Source organism: Poecilia reticulata, chromosome 19, assembly GCF_904066995.2.
Source record: "Poecilia reticulata chromosome 19, P_reticulata-male-v2, whole genome shotgun sequence".
NCBI classification, from domain to species: Eukaryota; Metazoa; Chordata; class Actinopteri; order Cyprinodontiformes; family Poeciliidae; genus Poecilia; species Poecilia reticulata.
In genome coordinates, this window is record NC_088848.1 from 15,521,059 (window position 1) to 15,534,260 (window position 13,202).

The window sequence follows — 13,202 nt, forward strand, 5'->3', positions numbered from 1 at the left end:
CTACTTGTTTGTGTTTATTAAGGATTGTTTGTGAAAAAGGACTCACCGTCAATTCTTTGATGCCCATTTGAAGCACCACTTTCTTCACCAGCTCTGCGGGGCACGGAGAGCCAGCCATGAGGCCTGCAGGGAAAATAAGGGAATAAACTAATCAATGCAAACCTGATAGACAAACAGAAACAAAAATGATATCCACCTGTTTTTCTTACCTCCCTCTACGGATGACAAATCATATTTAGCCAAATCCGGCTGGTTAAGCATGTCAACATACATGGTGGGAGTCCCGTAGATGTATGTGCATCTGACAGATAGAAACAACAAAATACCTTTTGAGAAAGAAACATAGATGCAGAACTATCCAAGTAATGTTTTTTTGTTTGTTTATTAAAAGGGAATATATTTCAATAAAAAAACCTAATATTTTAACATGAAGTGTATTTGTGTGAAAATATATTGGGCTGCAGCTATGGGGGAATTTTCCTGCCATAATTCAAGAACATTTTCATTTTGAACGCAGGACTTCATGTCTTTCTTCTCAAAACGTGTCATGCTTGTACTCAAAACTTCTGCTCTCTTTCAAATACTCACTGTACTCTCTCAAACCTTTCTCCTCACGCTCAAAACTCATCTCTCTGCTGCTCGCTTGCAAAACATCATCTGCTCGCGCTTAGAACAGAAAAGTACCATCGCCTGGCAACCTCTCAGCCAACAGAATGCAAGCGTTTGTTTTCTTCTAGTGGGTGTGCCTGCGCTCCCTCCCTCCCACCTCTGTTCCCCTGCCTGACCAATGGCAAGCCAGAATTTGAAGTAGCAAGGGTTGCCATGGCGACTGGCGAGCATTGATCAACAGCAAAAGACAGGAAATACTGCTTTCAGACACAAAATGTAATTAAAACTCTTTGTAGAACAGTCAGTAGTAAAGTAATAAATTATCTTTTCAACAATACTGTGATTGCTGAAAAGATCTGTAGTGTTAAATAACACAAACAGCTGAAATACAACAAAGAAGCTGTTCGGTATATTCACATTACACCAGCAAAATGTTGCTGACTTTAAATGTATTTTCTTACATTTAAAGTCAATGTTTTCAGAATTACTTAATGATTTTTATAGTTGTTTTGAAGCTGGACTCATCACAATCCTATGGGAGTTTTAGTTGTTTTATTGTCCTGCTTTGCATGAAATATATGCAGTTTGGTTGTTGTTCCTCCAGGTTCTTGGGAAAATAGTTGAGCCTTTCTGTCTGAAATTAGGAGGTCTGGAAGTTTTTATATGTTTAAATGCGCAAGTCAAATTCCTGTGGCGAGATCGCTAAATGCACCATATTAAACAAAACCAGATGGTGGTTAAAAAGAAAGAAAGCTTTTCGGTAAGGGTCCAGTGACTGAAGGAACTGAATGGCAGCCATTTTTAGCATCTATGAGGTTTTTAAGACTTAAATAAGCTCAAAGCGATTAAAAGGGATCCATGTTTTCTACACCATGTCTAGATGCGGCTGCAGTTTAACTCTCTGGTTGCTGTGAAGGAGCGAGAGAGAGCAAGACTTTCAATAGAAAATAGGAAGTCTGATCTGATTATGAAAGTTGCAGCATTTTATCTTTTCGAGCTCTTAATATTTGTCCGGATTTGGAAATGACGGCAGCAGAAATCTCACAGTTAAGGCCAGGATCTAAAGTCTGCAGTGTTTACAATGATAACTCTGTTTACTAATCGCTAACCTTTTATCCACCATCTTATTTTACCCCCTTCCTTTATTGAAGTCTGATTTTACTGTTAGTTTTAAATAAGCTTTTTTGTGTTACTAGTTTTAATTCTTAAAATATTAACAGGGAAGGGACTTCTGTATGAGCTATTAAAGGGCCTTAAAATGTACTTTTCTTTTTAAGCCTAACAAGAAGATTTTTCTTGTCCCTTCAAATCAATTTGAAATAAAAAATAAATCCAAGATGCTAAGCAAAGGTTAAAATGACATCTCAGCTACATTCAGGCTTGGTTTTAAAATAGTAAAATTCAGTTTTACTGCTACATTTTTCACATTAACCATACTATAAATAATTCATTAGGAAGATGTGAATTTCTTTCTTATGTGTACTTATATTCCAGTTCTCAAAGTTTGTAAAACTAAGTATTTTTTTCATCTGAAGAAAAAATGTATCAGATTTACAGACAGGGCAAATACAGAAGTTAAAAACACATTTAAAGAAGTTGCTTTTTTCTCTACTTCCTGCTTGCAAAACAAATCTGAACAAGTTTCTTAATCTTTTCTTAAATCTATGAAACCAGATTTCTCTTATCCAAATGGCTGTGCTAAAGGAAAACCAAAAGAGAATAAAGCCTACATATTATTAAGGTTTCAAATCCTGAAACCCAACACAAGCAGCTAGTCTGTTAAAACTGTTAATTGCTTGTAAATGTAGTACATTTCCAGAGTGATTGTGTGTGGCAAGCTGTCACTTTACTCTGTGTTGAGTAAATATGAGCCGTGCAAAAACCGGTTTGCTGACCTGTGAACAAATGTGGTGGATTACTCCCAGGTATTTTCATTTCAACAGGATTAAAACCAAAGAAAACTCTAAATTTAACAGCGACCCACCAGTACAGGTTACTCAATTGTTAGAAGTAATTAGATCCAAGCAGACCACCGATGCTATTCATGGTTCAGATCCGACGCTTTGTGTGTAATTCAGTTGGTGGTTTCTGGAATTACCTCTCGCTCTGCATTGCGTCGAGGTTGGCCTTTCCGTTGTACCCTGCCGAGGGAAACACCAGGGAGAGGCCGTGCACGGCCATAGCAATCCCTCCACCAACAGAGCCGAAGCAGTGGTACAGAGGCACCGGCACGCAGACACGGGTGTGGGGCTGCAGATGCAAAATACACAAGTAAATCCATACTGTTGGAAGGTCTGGTTATTTTCCTCTAAATGGTTCCACATTTGAAAGAAAATGCAATTCTGGGTTGAGCCAATAACCCAATCCTGATACTGATCTTTGTTTAGTGTCACTTACTGGATTGGATGGTTGGTGTTTGTGGAAGCAAGAAACATTGCCAATTTAAAATCTATATTAATTTAACATTTAATATGCTAAATGAGGTCAGTGGAAGTTGCTTTTGGGTTTGCCGTTTCTTTGGGAATTACTCAGTCTGACTTTGGGGGGAATTAACTGGGACTTTGCCTCCAGACGAGCATTGATAGCCGTTTTAAACGCTTACAACTCCAGATTGTGACAGACTTCAAATCATTTGGATATAACCCCATTTCTCTTCCTACACTGAAACTTTACATTTGTAATGCTATTGTTAATGGTTTTCCACCATGGCATTGTGTTAAACCACACCAGTTTCAACCTCTATAAAAATAAACTCCTGAACTTATAGAGGTGGATATACTGTGTTTGTTTTTCATAACAGCTGACCTTCACTTTCCCTTTTAAATCCTCTAAAAGGGACAAGAGTGGACTTAGTTTTTAAAGCAGGTTGAATCTGGGGGTTATTTTTGTTTGCATAAAATTATATTTAAAGGATTTTAGGAAAAGCTAAAGAGCTGATGTTGGAAAAATTAGTTTAATTATGATAGTTTTAATGCAAGCTTCAACTTTAGCGCATGTTGAAATATTAGACTGATCCTGATTGTTTTAAGTAGACCTCAATTTAGGTTAGATTTAGGCTCATAGTTTAATCAATATGTAACTTAATCAGTAGAACATTTTTCTTAGATATAATGATCACGATTTCATTTAAATTAATCTAGTCAGTAGTTTTTTTTATAGTAGATCACATCCTTAAGAATCTATAAATAATATATTCATTTGAAAATGTTTTAGTTCATTATAACCAAAGAAGTAGAAAAGTAATCAGAAAATGTTGAGTGTAGCAGATGTTTTGGTATTAAAACTGCTCATGTCTGTTTTATAAGAGTTTGAAGATATTATATGAAACATGTGCCAACAGTGACTGTTGTCTCTGTGGTTTCACTTTTACACACGACATTAACGGACCTGGGGAGACGAGATAACAACGAGCAACAGGCAGAGAACATCCCGTGTCTCAACACTGACCATTCCTGTTATTTTCTGATGCATAAAATGCAGGTAAAAGCAGTGTAATCTTTCCAACAATGTTGTCTACCAAGACAACTTGCATTTAATTTGGTTTCCATGTTGAGTTTAAAAATGGAATAACTGAGTCATTCTTGTGGACAAAAAACTGTTTATAAAATGCTGGCCTGATTACACCCATGATGGCTGATTCTCACCTTCCAGGTGTACCCAACTCTTTTCCCAACAAAGTAGGCATTGTTGATGATGTTGTGATGTGAAAGAGTGGCACCTTTCGGAGCTCCTGTGGTGCCCTGAAAACAGAAATGCTATTAGCAAATTATTGCTTTTATAAGTTCAAGAGAAAATACACAAACATTTCTCTGATTGGTTGATAGCCTCCTTACTGCTTGGAAACATGAACCCAGCAGACGTTTGAGCAACTGAATTAAAAAAAATTACATTAAGTCGTTGAAGCCAGGAATGATAAAATAAAGAGTTTGCGATTAAAGGGAAAATTCACTCAATATATTTCAAGGCGGATTATTAATTTTAAAGCATCTTTCTGATATAAGAGAGCTTCACTACATTGTGATTAGAGAAGATTCTGCACTCTTGTTTGGGATGTCACTGATTGGCCCACCTCTGTTAAATGAGGGGAGAGGTAGGCTGGTTCACCATCACTGTCCCTCTTTACAAGACACGGTGCTCAATGGCTCCCCAACTGCTTCCTCCCCAATGGACAAATCCTCATATAATCTGCTCCCTATGAACTCGCTTGAATGTGAGGACCAGGATGAGGAAAGTGAAATACTGTATTTTCCGGACTATAGAGCGCACCATACTATAAGCCGCAACTACAAAAAAATAAAAAAAATAAATAAAAACTGGAAACGTACATATATAAGCCGCACCGGGCTATAAGCCGCTGGTTTGTCCACCGCTCTCGGTTTCCCAGAAGCCATGGTTTTGTTCACACTGAGTTTACGTGCAGCGGCTCTATTTCCCTCCTGTACTGCCATATCAATAGCCCTCAACTTAAAAGCTGCATCATATGAGTTTGAAAACATTTCTCCGTCGTGCCTGCTGCTGGCATGTGCTTGTTCTAAATGAAAATTAGCACTTTCTTCTTTGATTTCTAATTTTGACTTCCAATGATTCACTTCCTGTTAAAGAGCCCCCTGGTGGTTGAAGAAAATACTCAGAAAAGCTGCACCGGGCTACAAGACACATGGTTCAAAGCGTGGACTATAAACCGCAAAGTAGCAGTTTATAGTCCGAAAAATACGTATTTAAGTGTTCTTGTTCATTAATAGACTAATCTACCACACGGTTACAAGGAATAGTTTGATAATTACCGAGGTGAACTGGATGTTTATCGGGTCATCAAAGGAGAGCTTCTTCTGCAGATCCTGCAGCTGCTTCGCATGGCGGCTGTCTCCCGCCTGCATCACGTCGTCAAAGTGAAACATTCCCGGCTGCCTGCTGTCCAGGAGGATCACGGAGCGAAGCTCTGGGAGTCTGACGAGGGGGAAACCGAACAAACACAAACGGTGCGGTTGCATTTTAAAACGTTTGGGATTCCTGAAACACTTTCGGTGAAGGAGTTTGAAGTTTTAAGGTGAAAACGGCAGATACTGAACAGACTGAAAGGTGTGACAAATGCTTGAGAGCATTTTATTTGCTTACCAGTTCTACTTTTTGATGATTATTTTCAATGTTGTGCCAATAATTCCTTTCCTAAAAGGACGGTGCCACCAAAAGACCGTATGCTAAAGTGCTTTTGTGAACAGCAAAGTTTCCCAGCACGCCGACAACAAACTGCTTTTAAAACCAACATGTGCATCTAATAAATTACAGTATTGTTGAAAAGGTCATTTATTCCATTTATAATGTCATAATAATGTCAGCCTTTTAAGTTTGCTTGATCAAAATTATACATCCAGGTATAAATGTACACAAACACCACCACTAAAATTTAGGTTAAAAATTCCTTGCTTAGTTTCACATCATCCACATTTTTTATATTCAACAAGCTTCATCAAATATTGTGGCTAAATATTTGACCTCTTTTCCTAGCTAGTTGTTTCCTTGGAAGAATCTGAACAGTGCACTCATTTTTAATAAGGTTGAGGTCAGGGATATCTTGATATCAGTCTGATTTATCCATTTTAAATCAGTTTTGTTGTGTATTTGGGATCCTTTTGATGCCAAATGTTACAATCCCAGTCTTTTTATTACGCTATGGTTTTGCTGTAGGACCTTCGCTCATAATTAGTCGCTGCTTCTGGAGATTTCTATAAACAAAACAAACAAGAAAAACTGCTAAGTGTTATCCTGAATGTTGTGATTGCAAAGAATCAAGGGCAGACTTATCCTGTGTTTATATATTTATAAAAGCGGCTGTAAGGGAAGCTTTTAAGTCATTTTCCCTAATGCTTTTAGGACTCTACCAGATCTCCTCTCTGAGGGAACGTTACCAAGACAATTCAGCCCCAGGGGGATATTTTCCTACACTGGACTGCATTCATGTTTAGATGGTGTTAAATACAAAGCAGAAAAAAAAAACATATTTTGATTCATAACAGGCTAGAGAAAATAAGTAGAACCCACAGAGCAAGCAAGCAGCTGAAACAGATCAAGCCCTACATTAACTTTCAACATTATGTAGAAACATATGTTGACCATCTGCTCAGTGTGTGTCCTATGAGTGTGCAGCTGTGAGGGGGTGTTGAACAAATCAAAACCTTATGTACGAGGTCAAAGGGCAGCGCTCCATAAGGAGGAGGTTCTCTGTTCTTCTGGATTCTCAATATGTTGAGTTTTGAAGGTTTGACAACTGTAAGAGTCACCACAGAGGTTGCTGGGTGTTCTTACAGTGAATGTGCTGATAACCCGGACAGATTACAGCATAATCGGTCCCCTTCAGTGATTACTGAACTATCAAAGATAACACAGGAGGTTGTGTACTGCAGAATGTTTGCAGGTCACTTTGATAGGACTAACTGGGCTAAAAATAAACTTAGACCTGAAACACAGGCTGAGTGAACCTTTAACACCCAAATAGATGTAGAAGAGCAATCATTACAAAGTCTGAGCAGAAAAAAAAAAAAAATTGGTCAACTCGTGACTATGTGAACTTTGACAGCCAAACGATTTTACGTAAAGAACCAGAATGAATCAGTATTTCATGACGCATTGATCTACAGTTCTTTGGAAATGTCTTCAAACCTCTACAGATTTTTCACATAACTAAAAATCTTCATGTGCGTAGTGGATTGGGATTTTACGTAATAGATGAACACAAAGTGGAAGGAAAATGATGAATGGTTGTATGATTTATTTTTTTTTAATAAAAATCTGAAAAGTGTGGCCTACATTTAGACATGTTGAACCGCCTTTTATTGCAGACGTCGTTTGCAGTCTTGAATAAAAGTCTCTACAGTAACTTCAAGTCTTACTGTAGACTTGAAGTTACAGTAAGCCCTAAACTAGGGCTAATCTGCCCTAGTTTAGGGCAGATTAGCCCTAAACTAATATCTACACGTCACAATATTTACTCATTTCCCACCATAGACATAGCATCTGCTCAGTTTGACACAAAACCATCTTTGTGCTGTCTGGTGTAGAAACCACAGCTTACGGCTCATCAAATAAAGTACAACACGAGATGAGTTGAGAAGAATATTTAGCTTATGCGAGACCTTAAACGTTGTGACCAAGGAAGAAATTCACATTTTTCACTGATGTTTTGCAGCAAAGTTTGAACATATTGCTCAGGATACCTCCAGGACGTTTTGAACAGGGTGACCTGACGGTTTGGACCCCAATTTCAAAAGCCACACAAGACGATTTATTGCGTCATCGTCGCATAACAGAGGTTGGAAGGTGGGCACTCAATAGTAGCATGGTCTCAAAGGTTAAAACAAACGATTTAAGCAAAAATAAATATACAAATGCTGCAACTTCCTCTCACTGAAAATTCACATTTAGAAAAATTATGTCTTTCTGAAGTGCTAGTGGTAAAAAAAATAAAAATATCAAGCAGATCTCAATGTGCTCTGGCTGAAGGCCAAATTGAAATTGAAGAAGTTGAAATTATGGATGTATTTTAAAGAAAATTTATACACAGTCTCTGCAGAGCTAGTGTTGAATGAGACTGAAGTAGTGTTGATCAGTCACAGACACATTTTATTTTAAACCACACTGATGTCAGTTAACCACTATCTTTACTTTTATTCCAGTATTTTTCTGAAACTGTGTATCACGGCCTCTCTTGATCAGAACACCATGGTAAAAAAAAAAAAAAAGATTGCAAATCTCAATGAGATTGTGGTAAAATAAGAGTAATTCCTGTGGCTGTGCAGAAATAAGCCTTTAGTAAACCTTTTATCAGACTACAGGCAAACCCTGAAAAACTGGTTCTCAATTTATGTAAGATTAGAAAGAAAGAGAACAAACTGTTGAAATGTGAGGGTTGGAGACTAAATGTGTGAACGCCGGCTCGTACCTGGCGCTCTTGATGTCTCCTGGGCTGGACGACTCGATTTCAGGACAGATCTTCTTCAGCATGTTGCAGTATTTCTGAGTCTTAAACTCTGTAGGGCACACAATGGCTTGACAGCCAACCTGCAAGGAGACAAAAACGGTATTCATCTCAAAGGAATCCCATTTCTGTAGGTCCAACACAGGATTATTAATCTGGGTTGAAATAAAATTAAATCACTCACCTTCTGTAGGGCGTACTCCACTTCCATCTGTTGGTATGCTGGGTTTACAGACACCTGGAGAGAATAAGGATAACTGAAGATGTGATTTATTTCATTAGTTTTTCAGTACCATCACTACATGGGAGAGCATTAATTAGAGGAGCAACCAAAGGCTCCTCTAATTAATAACTTTGGAGAAGCTATAGCTTTCTGTTGGAGCTATTCGTTCAACACTCAACAAATCTGTATGTATGAAAAATGAGGCGTTGTTGAAAAAATAACTGAATGGTTTTCTGATTTTATGCACTGCTTTGTGCTTGTCCCAATCCTTTGAGGTTTTTGGTCGTAACTTGACAAAAAATAATAATAAGCTCATTTGGCGCATTTGGCGCAAAAAAAGAATCACTTTTGTCGTTTCATGCAATGTGCAGTTGCAGCTGTTTCTTAGTCTGAATGTTTTTGAATGTTTACACAGAACAAGTGTTTACATCCTGCAGAGCTCCAAGCTACACAGCTGTAGAATCACAGACGCTTGTGTTGATGAGAAACATGTTGGTGATTAGAATGGTCGGTTTTTGTTTCCCTCCGCAGCCTGGATTTACCTGAATAATCCCAGCTTTAGCGGTTGCAAACTGGAACAGGATCCATTCGTAAGTGTTCGGCCCCCACATGCCGAGTCGGTCTCCTTTCTTGAGCCCAAGAGCCAGAAGTCCTGCAGCAGCCCGGTCCACCTGCAGAGGCACAAAAATGAGCTCAACCTGGCCGGTCTCCTTCATTACACACTGCATCGATACTGATTTTTAATGTTAAAAGAAATATGTAAGAGATATATCAACATGGGTGTAATTAATTCAGATAATACATGAGTTTCAGTCTTTGAACTGAATTTAAGCTTCTGTTTTTATAATACATTCAGACTAATAAAGCAGCATGTGGCTTAGAAACCTTGAGTCAGGGTTCAAACATTTTCACAACTATTTGAAAACAATAAAGTTAAAGATTTAACTTTATTAAAAGATCAAGTTCCATAGGTCTGCAGGGTGTTCCAAAAAGGAACATTCTACAAAAGGATGTTCCTTGTTTGACATTAACTGAGCCACACGCTGATCAAAGTCTAGACACGTTCTGACGGCTGCTAATTTAGGAGATTATTTCTATTCTGTTGCTTTTGACCGCAGTTCACCATGTCGTCCTGTTTCTCTTGAACACTGTATGTATCCAGCTGTAGATTTCAGTTCCTCCAAATAAATAACAGAAATTGCAGATTTTACAAAAATTCCCGGATCCAACTGAAAACTAGACGACTGAAAGTTTTCAATTAAATGGAGAAAAAAAATGGAGGTACACAACTGTAAAGATAAAGCAGATCCTTTGGGCTGTCGGTTGTTTGGTTAAGTCTTCAGTTAAAAACAAAACCTTCAAATCAGATTTTACACTTGAGAATTATGCAAAATTTTGGGTTTAATTTTGGGTCTACTACTTCAGAAATATTCCTGAACTTATTATTTTTCGTCATGAGATGTAATTTCTATCCGACTTCATTGCTAAGGCCGCTTCATTGGTTTGATTATTGAATGCATTTCAGGATCCTTGTTTTTCCCTGGAGAGCGCTACATGGACAGACACCGGCTTACATCTCTGAATCACTACATCCCTGCACCCCCATCAGGGCTTTGTGAGCAAAGCCTGCTAATTTTCCCCAATCCAAAACTCAAAGTTAAAGGAGACAGAGCTTTTTTTTTCTGTGGCTCCAAGACTTTGGAATTTCCCTCCTCTGTTTCTGAGATCAGCGAACTCAGAGGCTTCCTTAAAAGGTCAGCTAAAACTTCTCTAAAGAACCTTCTATTTACTTACAGATAGGGTTAATTCATTCCTCTGTTGCACTTAAAGAAGCAGTGTTGAGTTTTACGTCATGATATAATATTATTTCATCAAAAACATTCCTCGTTGCTCTGATTCTTAATGTATGTTTGAGAAATACTTGAATCTTCCGAGCTTCCGCCTCACAGAGCGGCTCTCCCCCACTCAGCTCCTTCTGACTAGCCAGCAGCAATTAGCAAACACCTGGTGGATCTGCAGCTCAGCTGAGCTCATTATGCGAGCTACTTCTCAATGAAGCGCTGGTAAAAATGTTGTTAAACGGTTAACAGAGGCGCCATGTTGTGATGACTTCCTGAAGGAGGAGTTTCAGAAAGAGCAGGAGTCTCTAAAGAGACAGAGGCCCAATTTTAAAGAATTTAATTACCAAGTCACATTTTTTTAAGTTATTTTAGACATAAAACAACTGAAGGTGACATAGTTACTTGATTGTGCAATAAAATGTCACTATATGCCTGAAAAACACATAACACTGCCACTTTAAAATAAATATTTTTTCATACTGAGTTGACACAAGGAACAAAGTTGCCATTACCTAGATAAGCGTTTCTACAAACATCCAGTGTCTTCCTGTAGTACGTTTAGCATCTTTGGATGTGTTAGAAACAAGGACATTTGTTGGAGATACTCACATCTTGTTGAAACTCTGCGTAGGTTTTGCGGACTCCGTCTTGCAGAAACGCCATGGCCTCCCTGTCGGGCCAGCGCTCCACGGACTTCTGCAGGGCCTCTGCCACCGTGTCGTGGAGCAGCGCCGTGGACGACGTGCCGTGAACGTAGCTGGTGGTGAGAGTGGGGACGACAGGGGGAGAGTCCACATGGATGCTCCTGAGCCGGAGACAAGAGGCAGAAGATGCTTAGACATTTTGGACCCTGATAGTGAAATACTTAATCTGTGTGATGCAGCAGGCGCAGATGAGTGAAGTCTAAAAGGAGGCGAGTCAGTGGTTTAGATAAACACAACCAACCCGGTCAGACTGGACAGATAACTGTCCGGCTTATCTGTCTCTGCCCCCACACACCAGCAGGCACGGAGAGAAGATGGCGCCTTCAGTCCATATTGTTCTGAACAGAGTCCAGACAATGAAGTGTATCAGTAGAGAATCTACTTAGAATGACCAACAACTACGTCATACCATGCATTACGGTATGCATCAGTGATGTAGATATTTAAGGCAGGAAATAAATAGTAAATAGTACATGTCTTTATCTCATTCGATGTTATTCTAAGGTATGTAATTAAGATCTGGATGTTAGAGTAGTCTGCAATTAATCATTGCTTGAACCTGGACTACCTGCCCTGATGTCCCCAACATCTGGACAGGAATCATCAACTCAGGTCTCCTTAATCAGAACCAACACATAAAATTTCTGAAACTTTGACATTTCCTTTGGTAAAATCTCAAAGTTTGTCAAACTTTGACCTTTGGTCAAAGGTTAGGTTTGTAATGATGAACACACAATAAAACGATAAAATAAAAAATAAAAAAGTACTAGAAACTCACCAAGAATTAAGTCAAATGTGAAAGAAACTTTTACATTTTTGCTAAAGAAACATTTATATGACAAACAGTCCAGCATCACATCCTGGCCACTAAACTCCTCATCGTTCCTTAAACTCAGACCTTTGTGACTGGAAACTTTATACGTTTTCATTTTTTTTGTCTTTTCTCAACTTTTAGTGCCAACTACTGTATTTATTGTTAACAATCTTTTTATATCACAATGTACAGATAATATACATATACAGCTAATGCAAATAACCACTTTCAGTTATCATCTCATCTCTTTCCTTTTTTTTTAAAAAAAAGGAAAAATTATTGTGTCAATTATTGTGTTAAAGATTAGTGAGCTTTCAGTAACACCTGAAAAACAATTGAAATTTTATTGAAATGAAAACAAACCCTAGACAGAAAAACCTCTGTAATGATTAAAGATGAGGTTCAATAACAGGATGTTCTGCTAACCGAGTTGAAAGCCTCTAATGGGATTTATTCTACTCCCACCATTAATTTGAAACTTAAACCTCATTAGAGCTCCAACAATAGAAATATAAAAGCCCAACACTGTTTCAGGGAATAGATAGAAAATATTTTTTTAAAAACCATCCAACTCATTGACCCTGAGATGTGACACAAACTTCAGGAGACCCTGCTTCCTGCACGCCTGGAGGAAGTAAGAGACATTCCTGCTGTCTCTGCAACTTTCAGCTGATTTTAAGTGACACTTGTTGTTCCCAGCGATTGATTCAGCAGACAGACAAGAAACTAGAACAATTATCTTCAGCTTAGTTAAAAGCCTGCGAAAAATGTGGGTGAAAGGTCAACATCAAAGTCCAGTTGGACCTGATTCTAGGTGAACAAGGCAGATTAAACAGTAGATAAACAGATTCCACAGAAGGAAGTCGGAGAGTAGCAAACATTAAAGATTTCAATGTAAAACTACGACTCAAATGAAGAAAACTTGGTGCTGCAGTTTTTATAAATCTTAGAATTTAATATCTGTTTATGCTTTCTGACAATTTTGGGTCCTGGTCATTTAAATTTAGTTCCTTTGAAATTCAGTTGATGTACAGGTGAG

At 38.3% G+C, this 13,202-nt stretch overlaps 1 protein-coding gene across 1 annotated transcript in view; it reads right to left on the reverse strand.

Moving 5' to 3' along the window:
• acsf2 (acyl-CoA synthetase family member 2) overlaps positions 1-13,202 on the reverse strand; it is a 29,470-nt gene that overhangs the window by 14,262 nt on the left and 2,006 nt on the right. Inside the window, exons 2-10 of the mRNA XM_008437472.3 lie at positions 11,255-11,450; positions 9,347-9,475; positions 8,766-8,819; positions 8,546-8,664; positions 5,394-5,556; positions 4,254-4,349; positions 2,708-2,859; positions 210-301; positions 47-123 (exon numbers count right to left, since the gene is read on the reverse strand). Coding sequence (XP_008435694.2) covers positions 47-123; positions 210-301; positions 2,708-2,859; positions 4,254-4,349; positions 5,394-5,556; positions 8,546-8,664; positions 8,766-8,819; positions 9,347-9,475; positions 11,255-11,450 — 1,078 coding nt within the window. The remainder of the gene's footprint in view (positions 1-46; positions 124-209; positions 302-2,707; positions 2,860-4,253; positions 4,350-5,393; positions 5,557-8,545; positions 8,665-8,765; positions 8,820-9,346; positions 9,476-11,254; positions 11,451-13,202) is intronic.